We start from the raw sequence: 19,481 nt of genomic DNA, 5'->3' as shown, positions 1-19,481 counted from the left end.
GCCTCTGACTCCTGATTTCGGCTCAGGTCATGATCTCATGGTTCATGAGGTCAAGCCCCACATCAGGCTCTGTGCTGACAGCATGGAGCCTGCTTAGGATTCTCACTCTCTCATTCTTTCTCCCTCTCTCACTCTCTCCCCCCTCCACTCCCCTGCCAATGTGCATGTTCTCTCTCACTCTCTCAAAATAAAAAAAACAAAACAAAACAAAACCAGGAACCAAAAAGGGGCAGACAAGCAGACACTTGAGTATCACTGGGCTACACACTTTGGAATCAGAGATGCAGGTGGAAGGTTTCTTGTTCTGTTGTAAAAGTTGAGGAGTCTAACTTTATTCTCACCCAAACAGGATATATGGCCATATCAATCCATTTTTCCCATGGTTAATGTTGTATTTTCCTACTTATTTCATAAGTGATTTCTTTTTCTCTGAATGTTATCTAGCCAAGAGAGGGAATAGTACTTGGACTCATATCTAAAAATTCCTGTCTGCTTCTCTATTTTAACTCTTAACTAAGCATTGAATCTTAGGTGCTTTTAAGTATTAAAGTTAAATCCTAAGCTTTTATAACTATAGTGGTATTTGGCAGGCTTGCCATATACACCAAGTATGTATGGTTTTGACGCCTTTTAGGAGACTCTTCAAGTTTTTTTCTTAAACTGTGTGTTAAAAGTCTTTTTTCTTGGCTATTAGCACTGGACACACAGTTGTATGCCATCTAGAAGATTATTGAATGTTACCATCCCAAGAAGTCACTGTGTCTTTGCTTAGAATTTGCCTGTCATGTACAGATGCCAAGGAATGGACCTACCACAGGAATGTGTTACCTCAAATCACAATAGCAGAAACACTTAATATTTTAATGTGATCTATGTTTATAACTTTATGACAAAATTAGATGGTATTGAGCAAGCTAAGTTAAATGTGCATTTATAGAAAGCCTTAGGATTGGATAAAATCCTAGAGAGCCTCAAAGCCAATAGCTTCACTCACTGGAGAAGGGATTCTTTCTACAATCTTTAGACCGTCTTTTAATAGTTTCAGTGGCATGGAGATAATTATTTTGAGTGTTAACCATTTAATTTGGGGCAGCCTTAAATGGCTACTGAGTTCTCTCTCATAATCAAGCAAAATGTACTTCTGTCCATTTTCCTGGGGAGTCATACAAAATATGTTTACTTTCTTGACCACATAATGATCTTGAACTATGTAACTACAACTATTATCTACCTCTGAGCCTTATCCAAAATGCTCACAATTGCCTCAACCATTGATCCTATCATGTTTTCCAGATATGTTGGTTTGCTCCAAACCCACTTCACCTGCTATATATTTAAGTGTATACTTTTGTTTTCCTACCTTCTCTGAATAATTGGCTTCAACTGGAGGAAAATCCATTTTGATTTCATGTATATTCAGCTTTCTCTCTTTTCAAGTTATACTCACTGCTTAGAAAACTTAACACCATTATAACCATAAATATCTTGTGAGATATTCTGATCAATGGTGTCTCTAGAGTAAGCAAGTTTTTTGGTAAGTCATTTGGGAATCAGAATGAACTTGAACTATTTGAAATGAACAATAAGGATGTGAGCGGTAATCATACAGTGATATAACATTGCGAAATGTTTTAAACTTTCTATGTAAATAAGTGACAATGTTCAGTTTAATAATCCCTCCAGTTTAAATGCTCCAAATATCTCCTAATAAATGGCTGAAGTCAAATCAGCTGAATCATTTCCATTTAAAACTCAGTGCCTCAAGTTTCCCCTGCCCTTCTTTGCCTTTTGTTCCTATGAGCTTGTCCACTTGAAGGGAGTTTGAGTACCCATCCACCATTAGTCAGGGGTTACCTGGTTTTATGGCATTCTCAGTCCTCACTCATCTCCTCTGATGCATCTCTCCATCCTGTTCAGCCTTGCCCCTTGTGATAGGTAATCATGGTGTATAGATGTTGGCTCATACTTGGCTCCTTCCTGGTCATTATCCTAGTTCTCTCACATTTGCTTGTGCTCTCTTACCTCTGGTGAGGGATATACAAAACTGTTGTATGCTTTCTGTGGCCGGATTGAGTGCTCTATTGTCCTTGAGGCTACCTTGGGTCCCACTTGCCAGGTTCCTCACTTCACCTTTGCTGAGCTGGCATTCCAGCCAGTTGGATGGGAGCTTTTGAGTCTTATACACTCCCAGAATACACCTTTATAAGCAGGACCACTCTCATGCATTCTAGGGTTTCTCTTAACCTATCTGAAATTTCTATCACCCATTACCCCAACTACACCCCTAGTACTCAACAGAGAGGCGAAATCTTCAAGCCAGGAAGCACGATGCCATATCTTTTTTAATTGTTTCACTGCCCAAGAGAGGTCAATTCTTTGGGTTATAAGAATGCTTAACCATTAATTTGAACATTACCAAAGCCATTGATCACCCCAGATATAAATGAGCAAGAATAAATAGGTATACAATTAAAGATTAAGAAGAATTAATGCTATTTTTGAACAAGCATGAATGCTTTAAGAAATGACATGTTAAATATCCAGTTTTGTTTTAAATATCTATAATGATTTTCTACTTTTTACTGGAGTTGATTCTGTATCCCATTCCAGCTAATGGATCATCCTTCTATTCGCTGTTAAGCTAGAAGTCTGCTTTTGTCGATGACAAAAGCTTCATTTTAAATACTCATCACCATTGACTTCATGCATTGCCCTAATTTTTCTAACAAGTACTTCTGCTTACATATTTCTTAACCTCTATCCATCTCCATTATTGCTCCCCTGATAACAAACTTTGAGTGAAACAAATGCTTATGATGCCATGATTATTCATGGACCTTAAGTAGTTCTTTATTTTGTAGGAAATAAAGCTCATACCCCAGAGAAAGGCATTCAGGGCCTATCATGATCTGGAACCACACTCCTTCCACACCTCAACAGCCCCTACAGTACAGGACTCATTAAAATATTCTCAGTACATCCTTGGCCTGTTCATCATATGTGCCTTTTCTCAAGCTGTTCTTTCTTTGTAGAATATATTTTCCCTCACCATCCCCCACTTGTCAACATCTTTCAAGGCCCAAAGCTGAGCCAAACTATTCATCAACCTTTTCACCCTGACCCTCCTTCCTTGCTCCCTTACAAAATATAGAAACTGTCTCACTGGTGTTTCTGAATAGCTCTGTTTGTAATTCTCATAATAACTACCACACTATACTTTGTATTATAGTTCTTTGTTTTTATGAATATCTTCTCTGCCAGGTCATTAACTTAATGATGTGTTAGTTACTACTCTTTGTTTCCAAGCCACAGTAGCCAACTCAAACTACCTTAAGCAAAAAGGACCCTTTGTTATGAGGATACAGGGATGTCTCATGAAAACCTCCTAAAGAAGTACACACACAAGAGCAGACATTTGGAGACTTTTTCACCTAATCCTGCATCTCAGCTTAATCACTTATCAAATATGTAACACTATGCATGGTCATATTAAACATTCTGTGACTCAGTTTTCTCATTTATAAAATGATGATAGTACCTACTTCCTAGGAATATTATATGGTTGAAGACACTTGACATAGCTCTGATTAAAAGTTATTTCAAAAACAAAGGTAAAGAGGAAGTGAAACTGGACCTCAGAAAGACTGAGAAGCTGTCTGAAATTCAGGTGACATTTCTGATTCAGTGATGCTTCCTGTTCCCTCTTACTGCAGACTGAATTTCTCTGCTTTTCCATTGCTCATATAAAAAGTTGTTTCTCCATAGTTTATGTGTTGTACATCTGACCTTTTAGAGAGGTGAATTCTATCTTTGTGTCTGTTATGAGTTCTGGGAGAGGAGACTGTGATTCACTCAATTGAGGTCCATCAACTGCACTGAATAAGGAGTCACTGAACACACAAACAGGTTCCAGGAACCCATCTTTATGAGAAGACGGTTCTAAGAAAAGGAGGTTTAGGGAACAAACAACATAGGTAGTGAACCACTGAATCATTTCATTTATTTTAGTGTCCTCCTTATGTAGTTCTGTGTTTCCAATTGAATTGTATCAAGTTCATTTATTATCATGTGTAGTTATACTTACACCGGGTCTTGGTATTGCATGTATTGTTGTTTTAGATACATTACTTGTCCAATTCTTTCAAAAATATTTGAGTAATAACTTATTATGTTCTAAGAGCTATGCCATATACTGAGCCTATGATGAAGTGAGATAGAGGAACGTTCTTGCCCTCATACACTTAATATATATATCTTGCTGTTTTGACTCTCCACTGCCCCCCAAATTTGGTCCTCCTATTATCCCAAGCCCTTCTTGGTTTATGAGTATTGATAACATTGACACTTAATTCTTGTCAGCATCACTGTGCTTTCATTCTTTTAACTTTTTTAAAACTTAATATTTAGTTGCATATTTATACCATTAGATAGTCTTCCCACTAACATTCATTTGGAACTAGAATTTATTTACCTCCTACTAGTGAAATTCCAGAGACAAGATCCGCCTCTAGAATCCAGATCCACCTCAAGAACTAATGACCTCTGTGACTTTTGGTAACCCCACAAAGAACTCAGGTGCTTAGTTCCCTTTAAATCAATTAATCACAAGGGAAATAGACTAAATTGTATTGTTGTAAAACTCTTGAATTTATAGATCCTTATGAAAAATAGTTTACAGATTCTTATGAAAAATGTATAGGTACAATTTTTATTGTTTCCAGTGTTATTTATTGATCTGTCCACTTTTTTCCCTCCCCATTATCTATCTACCTATTTGTGCACACATCAAAGAGTGTGGGAAGAGCAGGGTAGGGCTGGGTCTAAGAGACGCTAGTATCAGGGAGCCAGAAATGACATAACTCGTTTCTGAAATCTCAGCAGATAAACTCAGTCACTGTGTTTCTGAGATTATTGATCATTTGTTTTCCTGAAAACTTCAGGGTCCATGTTGCTTTAATACATCTCTGTACCTCTGTCCATCCTCTCCTCACTCTACTTCAAAGGACAGTTTTCTCCACTAATTTCTAGCTCAACTCCATGTTTCTGCCTTAATCCCAAATTCATCCACATCCCCTAAGGGTTTTGCTCTGTGAATTTTCTCTTCTATGTATGGCATCATTCTTTTTTTTTAAGTTTATTTATTTATTTTGAGAGAGAGTGCAAGTGGCAGAGGGACAGAGAGAGATGGGGGTGGGGTTGGGGGTGGAAGAGAGGATCCCAGTGCAGAGCCCAACACTGGGCTCAAACCCACGAACTGTGAGATCATGACCTAAGCCTAAGTCAGACACTCAACCCACTGAGCCACCCAGGCACCCCTGGTATCATTCTTTACTTCATTTAATTTGTCCCTTAAGGCTTCCAAGTTATAGGTCTCAGATATTCCCCTTATCTCTCCATTCACATACCCCCAATTATGCCCTAATTTTCTTTAAGAACACATGCCCTCTGTCTCTATATTCTTGACCTATCCTTGTTAAAGCCAACATTTGCAGAGTGTTATGTGCCAAACTATGTGGTAAGCACTTCCCATGGAAGATCTCACAAAATAGTAAACAAGCCATCATTTAGTACTATTATATTCATTTTACAGTTGGTGGGACAGAGAAGTAAAGTAAAATTATCAACATCATGCAGTTAACAAGTGGCAGAACAGGTTCAAACACAGGTCTCCCTAAACTGGTTTTTTAAGTACTAGGCTGTATGCTCTCCATTTGTTTTTCAAGTAATTGCTAGCTCTCCCTGTCCTGTCTATGCTGCAACAATCCATTTCAAAATTTGTCAGTTTCATATCCAGTAGTTTTTCTAGGCTCTTATTTTCCTTAAATAGAAAGACTTCTCCTTCTGTGAAGCCTTCATTACTGTTGGTGTAAGTATTTAGACAAAATTTTCCCACTCTGGCTTGTGACATTGGACCTCCTCCTGAACTCCTTGTCTCTTTCAGTAACTCATCTTCCTTCATCCACCTCCAAAAAGTGTTAACTGAATACTGTGATCTGAATCTCTGATGTTCTTGTCAAGTTTCTTCAGAGAACTCAAAGTGGAGTAAATCAAAGTGAATTCTTTTCCTTATTTTAATTGCTCTAAAAGATAATTGCCTAAAGCAAAAAGAGTAGCAACATGTTATGGGTATGTAAATGTATTAGGGGATTATAAAAGTAAACGTAAGGAAACTACAGCACAAAGGGTGATTGGACATTCTACTGTCTGAAGGTCTTTCATTATATGTGGCATGGATATTTGAAGGTACTTATTAAATATTTCTATTGTAAACCATAGGGTAACTACTAAACAATTTAAAGAGGTAGATTACTGATCATTTATTTTCCTGAAAACGTCGAGGTCTGTGTTGCTTTTACACATCTCTGTACCTCTGTCCATCCTCTCCTCACTCTACTTCAAAGGACATTTTTCTGTCCTTTTCTACAGGTTACTGGAGAAGTGCGGTATAGTAGCACCATCCACTCAAGAACAGGCAAAAGTAGATGATGCCAAGAGAAATCGTCTCAAGAGATAAAATAAAATCATTAAGAAATGCTCCATTAACAAAAGAAAAGATAGAATAGAAACTAGCTGCAAAATGGTAGATTTTAACCTATCTCATCAGCTGGTATATCAGCTCTAATTGGCTGTGCCAATATTACTGCACACCTCAAAATGAATAGTGACTCAAACATATGGAGGTTTGTTCCTCACTGAATGTGTTTTTTCAGTGGGTATCTAATGATTTCATAATAAATAGTCCATCTTATCTAATGTGTTAACTACTTCCCTATTATCAGACATTTAACTTATGGCCTTCTTTCTCCTGTTACAAATCATGCTACAAAGAATATCTACTCGAACATAAATCTATATTAACATTTCTGGCTATTTTCTTGGGCTAGCTTCATAGGGGAAAAAAAAACCTTTGGACAGCATTTAATTTCTCAAATCTCTCGTTACTAAATTGTGTACAGACTTTTTAGAAAGTTGAAGAAAGCGTCATAAGAAACGGGAAGGCTTTTGATTTGTCAGTGTTTTTTTCCTAATTCACACGTCACCTCCTGAAGTTATTACAAGGATTACATGGAAAGTGTTTAGTCATCTGCCCTGCATATAGTCAGGGCTCATTAAACGTTAACAATTAGTATTTGGCAGTAGCACACAGCTACTGCAAAAAGCAAGAAATAGTGTTTGACTTCTTGGAGGCTCAGTTCCCTCATCAATAAAATGGGCCTGGGTTACCACCCATTTCACACTAACTTTGTGTGACTTTATCATATGTAAAGCATATGACACAATATCTGTGACGAAATAAACATTCAATAAATTTTCACTAATAGTATTTATTATTTTGTCTTACCGCAATTGATAATTTCCTTGTTATCTCTTTTTCCATTTCCTTACCCCCTCCTATGTACACAGTCCCATTTCTATCTCCATTTGAAATATACTAAATGAAGGTAAGAATATAATCTATCTCATTATGTATAGTAAGGCAAAAAAAAATGATGACAGAAAATCTGTTCAAAGATAAAGGATATTATATGAAAGTATTAATAACCAATCACCAATGGCTTAGTTATCCCCCAACAGCAATTTATATGCCTATTATCATTTACATACCAGTTTTGGTATATATGTCACTTAATTAAAACACTGGACTTTATTCATGTATGCTAAGTGTTCATTATCTGTGATTTATGTAATATGTAATATTCACAGTGCACATGAATGGCATAGAGTGCTATTTCTCAGGTGGCATCATAACTCAATATATACTAATTGTTTAGAGTACTGGTTGAGAAGTATCTCAAGGCAAGATCTGGGCTTATTTGAAAGAATGTCATGGTCCATAAGTGCTATCTGGTCTGACCCCTGGAAGACAAGTAGCCCCTCATGCATGGAAAATTGCAATCCTATGTTAGAGAGGATACTAGCTATGAGGAATGGCTAAGAAGACAAACAAATATTAGAAAAATGAGTATATTTTTAATAGGTATCCTACATGAATATTTGCCTTTTCCCTGAGTAACTTAAATCCAAAATGTGTAGCTTACACCATCGGAAATTACCTTATTTTTAAATTAAATCTAACATAAAGGTTGTTTTTAAGGAGAAAGTTGATCTCAGGGGGTAAAGAAATTAAATGCTATTTCAAACCTTAAGGAATATACAGAATTTTGGTATGTTAAGATTTGAGTATCCTCAATACCTAAAATTTTAGATTCCATTAGATATTTTGAAATCATGAACATATAGGACATTGTAAATTTTGCAAAATGATTTGACACCTCTTAAGGGATTCTTCAGTTTTGTTTGGGAAGTAAGTTCTTACAGCAAGCACCAAGAAAAAGTCAAGATGTACTTTTTGTTAGAATATCAGCATGGTTTGGGGATCTAAGCAGTACACAAGATTACTACTCCATAGACTTCACCTAAGATTGTAGCACAGAGTGATGTGCTCATGGTAGATCTAAAATTTACCATTTTCCAGAAAAAGTGGGTACTAATATTTCATTCATTTTTCTCAGCCCTTAAGTCCAAGCGTGTAACTGCAGAGCTCAAGCAGACAGAGCACATGTAACTGAACTCAACAAGTTTATCATTTCCTGGTCACTGGATTAATAGCTTTAAGCATAGGCTTGGAGAAATGTGGGAGCCAAGCACTCCTCCACCCTTTGAGTTCTGAGTTTTATTTTAGGGAGAATTAGTTCTCTTACCCTAGAGAAAATGGCCTCTAGTTTGATAACTTCTCAGTGACAAAATATATAATAATTTTAATTTCTAATGCTAAACCCCATGAGCTACAGGATTTTGTATGTATTCCAAGTTCCTGGCACATAGAATGCACTTCATAAATATGTTCTATTCAAAGGAAGACTAATAAAACATACACTGAATATATTGAACCACAGTTTGTAAGTTTCCTCTCTTAAAGAGAAAATATTTATTTGTATAATATAAAGTGATTTATTTACATGTTTGCCATTTTGGGGGGCTGGAACCCAGTAGGGTTGTAAATGCTTAACTTTAACTTGGTGGATTTTGAAGCTGCATTGCCACCTTGTGGCTACTCATCTAAAGATAACCTTTTCTCCAAAACAAAAAGCAAATGCTTTGTTTTGTGATCTATGGTGCAAGAAAACCTCTTGTGCACACACCCCGGGAACACACATGTGTATACACACACACACACCTCAAAGAACCAGAAAGTAGTGGTTTCTGTTTGGAGACCTGGGAAGGGGGTTTCTAAGAATGATCTTTTAATGCAAAGAATCTCTTTATGATAAACTCATCTAAGAGCCTATCTATTATTTTCAAATACATGATAGCAATATAGTAAAAGTAGTGACATTTACTATAATATCATGATTTCAATAATTAAGTACAAAAACATCCTTCTATTTACCATCAAGACTCAAATATTTTTCTTCCTACTGGGTCAAGAACTTGTTTACATGATAGTATGTATCATTTCTAATGGAATAGGGAAGTAAAGAAAACATACATAGTAAAACCAAATTTTCTTAGTTGACTAAGACTAGAAGTTTCCAAAACAGCTTGTTTAAAAATCTTAGTATATGGTCAACATTTTTCATTAAGAGTTATTTCTAGGGAATAGAACTGCACATTTAATAGAGATCAGAATGTAGGAGATACTGCATAAAAAAATACTTTTAAAATAGTACTGTGATTTTTTTTATTTTGGAGAGACAATTTAAAAGGCACTAATATCTTAATGTTCTCCTTCGCAGGTAATGTATACTTTAATAATCTCTTCAACTTAGTTTTAAAGTCACATATTGCGTAGGATTGATTCAATTAATTTGGGAATAGAGTTTACTAACAGAAAATCCATGTCTACAGCTATTCTGATGCTAGGAAAGAGGTAAAGGCAATTTTCCAGGTAACCTTTCACTCAGATCATGTCTGTATTCAATGATTTTGTATGCAGATTAACCCTGCAGTCTCACATGCTAGGAAGATCAGTTAATTGCAAAATAATGATGTTAATCAAGAAAACGAATCTTAGATTCATTTATGTTCATTCTCATTCTACTACAGACTACGGTTTACAGAGCCTTTTTCTTTATATATAATTAACATTCATTGCGGAGAAACTGGAAAACAAAGACAAACAGAATTAATTTACCTGTAATCACACCACCCAGTGATGACCACTGTTAAACGTTTTGGTCTATCATCCAACTTTTTTTTAAACTTGTAGGCCATGGGGCGCCTGGGTGGCGCAGTCGGTTAAGCGTCCGACTTCAGCCAGGTCACGATCTCGCGGTCCGTGAGTTCGAGCCCCGCGTCAGGCTCTGGGCTGATGGCTCGGAGCCTGGAGCCTGTTTCCGATTCTGTGTCTCCCTCTCTCTCTGCCCCTCCCCCGTTCATGCTCTGTCTCTCTCTGTCCCAAAAATAAAAAAAAAAAAAAAAAAAAAAAACCTTCCTTAAACTTGTAGGCCTTGGTAGATATCCTCTTAACTCTTAAGAGTGATTCAAAAAGCACAGTCCCCTTCCCTTGGTATGACAAAGGGACCCAAGAGCTAAAAACCAAATCTCAAGCAACTTGAGCCACAAATATAGAAAGTAATATTGTACACCAAACTGAAAAAAATACCATGAGTCCCTACTGATAAAAAATAATGTTTGAATAGATAGAGGAGAATATACAAATCCCCCAAATGGGAGAATTCCAAATAATTTCTGTAGATACTCTCTACCTCTTAAGTGCGAGCTGCACATAATGACTTTCCTCCAAAGAGCATCATCTGGAAAGTGGGGAGTGGGGACTTCCTGGTGCAGAAGAACCCTGACAAACACAACCTCAGCCAGGTGATCAAGGTGCATATGAGTCATAAAACATGTTGATCATATGTACCCTTGATACGATGTATTGAGAAGGGCATTTTACTTCTGTTGTCTTTCTTGAAATATTTCAGAATTTTAGTCTAACCATTAAAAAAAAAAAAAACATCAGACAAACCCAAATGAAAGGAAATCTAAGAACGAATGGACTTTAATAACATACCAATATTTGTTCATCAGCTGTGACAAATTTACCCTAATAGTGTAAGATAATGTAATAACAGGAAATTAGGTGCATAATATATGGGAATGCTCTGTTCTTCACAAGTTTTCTGAAGATCTAAAACCATTCTAAAACAAAAAGTTTATCAGAAAAGATAAAGAAAAGCAAAAGGAAGTGTGATCCCCAGAGTAGCAGCAAGAGCAGCATCAGGGATCTTGTGAAACATTCAGATTATCAAGCCAGCTGGCCACCCAAGAGCTCTGATATCAGGTGCTTCTCATTTTAGCTAAGACCATGTTACTTTTTCTTCAATTCCCAGGTGATGAAGAATCAGATTAGGCCTCTTGGTAGCATGTGATTATCCACTTGTCACATTTTATAGAAGCATACATGCCTCCCTGTCTTCTCAGTCTTCTCCGATCCCGATCTCCAACACCCCTTTCAGACCCCACTGTGATCATGTCTTCCAAACCACCTCCAGCACACACACCTTCTAACTTTCCTGTCCCTACCTGCATAACCTGTACCAATTTGCATGTTTCCAGAGACCATAATCCCAGTGTTGAATTCTCTGGAGACAGAGGTGACCTTGGGCAAATTCTGTTGTCCTGCTGTACTTGAGTTTCTTCATCTGTAATTCAAGAATAGAAGAATATCTTCCTTATGAGGTTTTTTTTTGTGAGGGTTAGCAGTTAATACTCCTAAGATGTTAGGAGTAACATCTAGCACTTAATGAGGACCCAATAACTGTGAGATGGAGCTAGCATTGGCAGTGGATGGCTTGCCTTACAAGTGTCTCTTCAGTTCTCCCAAAGCAGCAGGTTTGGGTATGCAAAATAGTGGCTCAATAAAGATCGAGTGAATTGAATAGGTGAATTGAGTCCATTAAAATTCTACTTCAAATACAGTGACCCTACCACTAAGACCAGTCTTCCAAGGCACACTGACTTTGAGCTGGGATGTTGGAAATATTTTGTGTTTATATAATACTACTAGGATAGAGCTAGAGAATTGGTTGGAGAATATATATGACCTGAGAGTGAATTCATCTTACTTCAAGCTTCACCCCCTATGAATAACACCATTTTAATTTTTATCTAAGATTATTCTCCTTCCTGAGATCCTTAGAATTTCCATTAGCCTAACAGACAAGATTAGATAGAAAAGAAATCAGCACCCCAGGGACTGTTCTAGCAGCAGGTGAGTAAGTGAGTATGTTTGCATAATGGGTTTAGATTTCGCTTATTTGCTCTTTGGAACAGGTTAAATAGAAATTCAACAATTTGCGTGCCATAAATAGACAAGCCCTGAGTGTTCTGGTTTGTTTTCCAGATGGGAATTAATGTGGTGGACTCCGCAGTATCAGGATTAGGTGGTTGTCCGTATGCAAAAGGTGCCTCTGGGAATGTAGCCACTGAGGATTTGATATATATGCTTAATGGCTTGGGGCTCAACACAGTAAGTAATTTAACATATTTTAATATTCATGCATGCCTTGCAGATACAAAGGGGAATGTGTCTCAGATTTGGGAAGCAATTTTGAGGTCAAAGTTTTACTACACTTTTGCTATCTGCTAAAATGCACAGTGGGAAAACACAATAAAAACTCTTTAGGGGGCTTTATAAAGTAACTTATTGCTATAGCCCCATCACCAATAATGCTACCATGTCACATTTTTATGGTGCTTCATGACCTCCAAAGTACTTTTTCATGTATCATCTGATTTGATTTCACACACTGTGAGTCAGAGCCTGTGTCTTTGCTGTTAGGATTGTTATTTTTGCCGTTTTGTTTTGGATGGATGTTTTCCTAGGAGGAAACGGAGATCTTGATTTTCTTGCACTGACAACTAGGGCTTTTGGAAAAGGGCCCAGGGCACTATTGAAATGGTCAGGAAAAAGGAGAGCTTAACAGTACTTAGGGCATGAGACACTGGACAACAAGAATAGTCTCTTTTAAAAAAAGTACCTGGAAAGTCACATCCTCTACAATATTCACCTAAATTACTGATTAGTTTTGCTGCATGCTTTTTTTTTTTTTTTACCTTTATTTATTTTTGAAAGACAGAGAGACGGAGACACAGAATCTGAAGCAGGCTCTAGGCTCTGAGCTGTCAGCACAGAACCCGACGTGGGGCTAGAACTCACAAGTGGTGAGACCATGACCCGAGCTGAAGTCGGACACTTAACTGACTGAGCCACCCACCCAGGCATCCCACCACATGCTTGTTAATATTACTTGAAAGCATCATCTGGATTACAAAATGGAATGTTGCTCCTCTCTCTCATCTTTTCTCTCTCCTCACACTACTTACGTTAAAGGTCCTGCAGCACCATTTGCCACCACCACTTGGTTGGCCTTACTCCCCATACTCAATTTCACCTGAAGAGTGAAGTGCTACCATCTTCAAAAACTCTTCTAGTGTCTCCCTGCTTGATCCCCAGGTCCATACTGTTGGGTTCCTCACATTTGGGTTTCCATGCCAACCTGTGTGCTACTACCTCTGAACCTACCCTGAGGTTGTATAATGTATAATGTGTCTAGCTCTCCCTGCAGCCAGTGAATGATTATTACAACTGTTCCTTTTACACAGAGATGCTCCAGTGACATTTACTGGGTGATAGGTAATATCACCCGGGACTTAACCTGTCTTTCCTGGTTAGGAGAAACTCTTTCATTTACAAAATTCCCTAATCATTTCCAGTAAAAATGTATGGCCATGACTTAGATGACCAAATTGAACTTAGCTGATGCTTTCATGCTTATTATGTACCAGGTCATGTTCTAGACCTTGGGAGCTGAAATGCAAATAAGCCACAGCTTCATTCAGAAGAATTCACAATTTAAGGAGAGGATTGTTACACTGGGTAGGAGTTGCAATACAACCAGCTACCCAGCTAATAAGCCAAGCTTCTCTGTAGAATTCCCGTGTCACCATGGCTCCCATGTCCAGTCAATTACCAAGAGCCACTTGTAAGTTACTTTGGTTGTTCCTTAATACCCTTACTATGTCAGAACAATCCCTTATCTCTTTTCTGGGTATTCATCCTCTACACTGGTGTGCAGGCTTCTGACTTGCCTTTAAATCCATCTTCATGCTGCCATCAGAGGATTTCATCCAAAATACAAATGTGAATATGCCTGGTTTCTTCTCGAGCACCCAAAAGTGGGTTCTCATTTACTGAAAAGCAAAGCTGTGTTCTGTCACCTCATAGCGCCTAGTCATAACTTTTCAAGTCATCTCTGCCTATCATCCTACATATATAGTATCCATTTTTCAGGTACTTTGTACTGTTCTTCTGCCTGCAGTGCCCCATTGGTCCTCCTTCTCAAAGACTTATACTCCCCAGGTAACACTCAAGTCAGGATTTACCCTTCCTGACACACTTTCCTGACACATTCCTCACTACTTTCTTATCCTCAGTGGGTTGACTAACCCACCCTCTGCCCTCGTAATCAGCTGGGCATTACTCTGTCAGTGTCTTTAATTATAATACAGGGTCCCCCCCCCCTCCCCTCAACAGGGCTCCATATTGCCTGCTTTACTGTAAACAACCTGAGGACAGAAACTTTATTCTCCATGAGGTTCTTGAAACCCCAGAACATATCATAGTACATGAGACCTATTTAAGCATCTGACAAATGACTCAATATTTAACATGCAATGTTATTTCATAATGGTCTCTGTTAAGTAAAATGAGAGAGAAAGGTCAAAATGAAATTTTTGGGTAAAATGTCAGCAAATTCCAGTACATACTCGTTATCAATGGAATTCTTGGGGAGCAAAGAAGGCTGGTTATCTTTCTATTATTCCTTCCTGGGTGTAATTCAAAAATGAAAGACACATGTAGCTAATTATTCACAAAACTTAAATAGCACTGGATTTAGGATATCAACTAAGATGTGCCTAACATGTTCCACCTAAAGCCATTCTCAGGATGCAACCAATAAACTCAGACCAAAGCAAATGTTGGTACCCTAGAACAACTTTATAGCAAAATTAAAATGAAAATCATTTATACAAAACATTTCTCTTGATCATTCCCCAAAAACAAACAAGTAAACTACAAAGGAAACATTGCTCTACAAGTTTCTAGAGAGGAATCGGTTGTATTAAAATGATGATCTCCTTATGAGTCTTGTTATGAGAAGGCCCTGTGAATATTTATATTTGTCTATTTTAAGAAAATGAGGGACTTGTACATAAATATTAAGAATTACTTAATAGTGGGGTGCATGGGTGGCTCAGTCAGTTGAGCGTCCGACTTTGGCTCGAGTCATGATCTCACAGTCCATGAGTTCGAGCCCCGTGTCAGGCTGTGTGCTTGAGCCTCCTTCGGATTCTGTGTCTCCCTCTCTCTCTGCCCCTCCCCTGCTCATGCTCTGTCTCTGTCTCAAAAATAAATAAAAACAATTTAAAAAATTAAAAAAAAAAAGAATTACTTAATAGCACGAAAGCCTGAGTCTATTCGATTTTAAGTCCATACAGTTCCTAGTCCATGTTAAGGGAGGACTTGAGAGTTTATGAAATGCTACCTGAGGGCAACCTCTGGGTAATCTACCTAATTCTCTGTCTCCCCTAGTGACAGCAGAAGTGCTGGGTGGATACCTTGATAGGGACCTTTTGTTACACCAAGCCCAAGAGATGAGGGGTATGCCCCGAACTTGGCCTTCATACCCAACTGCCTATCTGTCATTCGTGGATTTATCTAAGCCTTTGTTGATCCTGTTTATGCTTTCAGCCAGTACAACCTCACAAACAAGTTCCAGATGTGTACTAAATACTACTTCATTTTATTTGACCTACAACTACTTCCTTCAATATCACGCTGATAGTGTTTCTGAATATGGTTAAAATCATGCATTCACTTTTCTTCTATCTCCTATAGGTTGATCAAGTTTGTTTCTTTACATAGTAAAAAGATTTTCTGTCTTATCTATGAACTCCTCCAAACCATTCTAATTTTAATTGCCCTTCACTGGTATTTTGTACATTGTTTCTAGTTTTGTTACTGTCCTTCCTAGAGTTTAGGTACAACCTTGAATTACACTGAGGTCTTTCAGGTATGGCTAGCCTATGATTTTATAGAAAGGGCAGATTCAAGATATGCTTTATTAAAACATAAGAAACTAAAATGCTGACTGCAGGATTCATGGAGACAAATGTTGTCTTCAGATCAACAATGAACAACATTTTGTTTAATAATTTTCAAATTGTGAATTAACTACTAATAAACGGAAATCTGTTTTGTCTTCTTTCTCCCTAATCCAACTGGTCTCCCTTCTTTTCCTTATCAGGGTGTCAATATTTACAAAGTGATGGAAGCTGGTGACTTTATTTGCAAAGCTGTGAATAAAACCACAAACTCTAAAGTAGCACAAGCCTCCTTCAATGCTTGACTTGAATAAATTTGTGACTTAAGGCTGAGAAGATCCATTTCATCTACAGATACTCATCTGAAAATCATTACTATCAAGTTGTTCTGAAATGTGAAGTAATAGACAAGAGTGGGGGAAAAAAAGATATAATTTTAAAGTATATTACTGGACAAATTATGAAATCAGTGGAAAGCAATATGCAGTCATCGGTAAATTGGAAGCTGAAGTAAAACACTACAATTTGTAGATATGCTTTTGAACTTGGAAAAAAGTCTACTCTTTTGCTCCAATAGAAATAACTTTTTAATTTAGTAGATGTGAAAATTAACTTCAGGTTTCCCTAAGTATCAAATACTGTGTTAATACTTAATCAAGCTGGCTTAGCACAGTATACATATTGTCAGTGGTTTATGAGCTTCTGCATAGTGTGCAAAGTGTGTGGCCTCAGTCCTATGCGTTATGCCTCTGGATCTCAACTTTCCATTTGCCAAGTCAGTTAAATTATGAACCAAGCGCCAAATCTCCATCTGACCGTACATAATTTTTAGCAATAGAACTTTTATATTTCAAGTATGGCTAACATCTGTTAACTATTTCAACGACTTTATCTTGTTCCAAGAGGCTGTGGTCAATGGCAAGATGCCATATGCTGGAAACATTACGACCTCCCATGTTTGTGATATGCATCCAGTTTACCATACGTTCTCTTTCATCAAGTTTAGTAAAAACAAGCATGGTGTTACTCAACTATTGAAAAATATAAGGTTCAACTGTCATCTCAGTGTCTCAGCTGCAGTGATAAGAACAGATTGATACATAGAGTATAATCCACTTTGGTAATTTTCAAATCACATTCAAATTGCCTGAGGAAATGTCACTAAGATCCTAAGAATAGTAAGGCAGTTTTTAATTCATGAAACAAAATAAAACAAAACTGTTTTCATTGATTCCAGGTGCTTTGATTAAATGTGATCACTTTTGGTTGACTTTATGGTTATTTTTAATGTTGAAATGGCTGAAGTTTTATCTTTTGCAATAGAAAACATTGCCAGGAATAGCAAAAGTTAATATGTCAAAATGGAGAGGAGGAGCAGAAAGACTATGTTAAGAAAAAGCATTTCTGTAACCTATGCAAATCATATGGGGACAGAATTATTAAATGCGGGTCTGAATCATCCGTTCTATTTATGTAGTCTTCTCCAATAATACTTGGTGATCTTATCTTTGAATAAATTTTAATATAACTTTAAATATGAAAGTGAGCACTGTGGACTTTCTATAAATATTAATCACAACTATTGAAATAAAAAATTTTAAAAAATACGAGAACTATTGATTACAACTAACTTAACTTTAAAGATATTCATAATAAAAGTCTCAAGGGAAACATATTGGTAACTGACAAAACCAAACTAAATTCAAGAAGAAGCCAGCTTATCAGGTTGAGATGGGTATTAGAGCAGGAGCCTGTCATCTAGAGTGCTAACTCTTTGCATTTGGGTTAGTGTTGGCAGGGAGGTAATGCAGGGGCAAACAGAATCACAGAACTTCATGGATCTGCCTGCTACGTCTCCCTTATGTCTCTCTCTTCACAGAGAAAACAGCCCTGTGCAGTGGGGCAGTAATGGGACACCTGCCCTAGTGTGCACAGCTGGCAATGTACCCCATGTTCTAAAGACTGAATTTTCCTCTCTTCTAGAACTGTGGAGTTCTTAGTTATAAGATATGCGGAAACCGATCTTTTGGTACAAACTGCTTATAGAAACAGCCAGGATCAAAACTTTGCTGTTTTGAAACACAAACCATACAGTCTTCAAGTAATCGGAAAGTAAGCAGAGCAAGTAATCGGAAACCCCAGGTGCAGCTTAGCACACACTTAAACAGCGCAAATATCAATCTACAGATTCAGTTCCGAGAATCCTTCAATGTTTCCTATTCACACTCACAAGAAGGTCCATGTTTTAGTTATTTGTTATCCTTTCCCCACCCAAACCGTATAAACCTTTCTGCTGAATTAGAGTTTTATTTCTGATTTGTGGTGAAAAACTCAATTAAGCACATAAAGCTACCTGAATTCCATAGGCAGAATCCCACCAAAGCCATATTTCAACTAACCGGGAAACCCTGGAATCATTGTAGGACCCACCCAAACAACCTGCACAGAAACCCATGTCAGAGTTAGCCATGGGGAAAGTCTTTAGAATGGCAAAGAAATTATGACCTTTATTGAAATACTTATCAAAACAATCTTGTGGAATCTGCCCTTAAGGAAAATATCCTGTGTTCTAGAATATGTAACATATTTTATCACATGTATATGTTGATGACCTATTATAGATGAAAACTAAGATGAAGTCCTCTGAAAGCTACAAATTTTCTAAGTTCCAGATTCATGAAATTCACAAAGCAAATAAACAGGAAACTGACTCTGACTTTCTGAAAAAATTCAACTTGCCCTTTTATGTTATTCATTCTGATTAACATTTAGCTGGACTTACATGGCTATTCATTTCTATATATGTGCATCTTATGTCTCCAAAATGATCAACTCCAGGTATGAGAGTGACAAGTTGCATAACATTGAATAAGTTAGCCACAAATATCATCCCTATCATCAGAATTGTCAAGAAGAGATAAAAGTAAGGCCTGGGCACCAGCCAGAAATCTAAATTGAAGTAACAGCCAAGTGAAGAATTGCTGTGAATACCAATAATCATTTACAAATTGCTTTTGTAGACTAGAAGTTTTGTAGATGTGGGGTAGATCGAGAAATTAAAAGAATAGTTTTGGAGACAGAAAAAGGGAGGAAGAGATTGGGCAAGAGAGGGAGGAAAGGAGGAGAGGTTCAGAAATGGAGGGAATAAAGGTGGAAGAAAAGGGGAAGGGGTTAAGAAACTATTGCCTGTCTTGAACAGCTCTAATAGAAAGCACAATCTGCTATGGTGGAGTCCATCAGTGAGGCTGCTATAAATTGCACATAATAAAAAGCCTTTACTCAGTAGGCTTATGCAACAAAACTTCTCTCCAATATTTTAGAAATATTGCTTTTTCACCACCATTTAGTTCAGTAGCTCAATTATGTTA

The 19,481-nt window shown here is 37.3% G+C and overlaps 1 protein-coding gene across 2 annotated transcripts in view; it reads left to right on the top strand.

Moving 5' to 3' along the window:
• The window catches only part of HMGCLL1 (3-hydroxymethyl-3-methylglutaryl-CoA lyase L1), a 193,777-nt gene extending 176,129 nt beyond the window's left edge, over nt 1–17,648 (top strand). For both annotated transcript variants that reach the window (XM_058734303.1, XM_058734300.1), the window contains 2 exons: nt 12,350–12,475; nt 16,317–17,648. In XM_058734303.1, coding sequence (XP_058590286.1) covers nt 12,350–12,475; nt 16,317–16,418 — 228 coding nt within the window. In that variant the 3' untranslated portion in view covers nt 16,419–17,648. The remainder of the gene's footprint in view (nt 1–12,349; nt 12,476–16,316) is intronic.
• The last annotated feature ends 1,833 nt before the right edge of the window (nt 17,649–19,481 follow it).

The sequence above is a fragment of the Neofelis nebulosa genome, chromosome 6 (genome assembly GCF_028018385.1).
Source record: "Neofelis nebulosa isolate mNeoNeb1 chromosome 6, mNeoNeb1.pri, whole genome shotgun sequence".
NCBI classification, from domain to species: domain Eukaryota; kingdom Metazoa; phylum Chordata; class Mammalia; order Carnivora; family Felidae; genus Neofelis; species Neofelis nebulosa.
The sequence above is the reverse complement of the archived record's forward strand: the minus strand, read 5'-3'. Positions and strand labels throughout refer to the sequence as shown.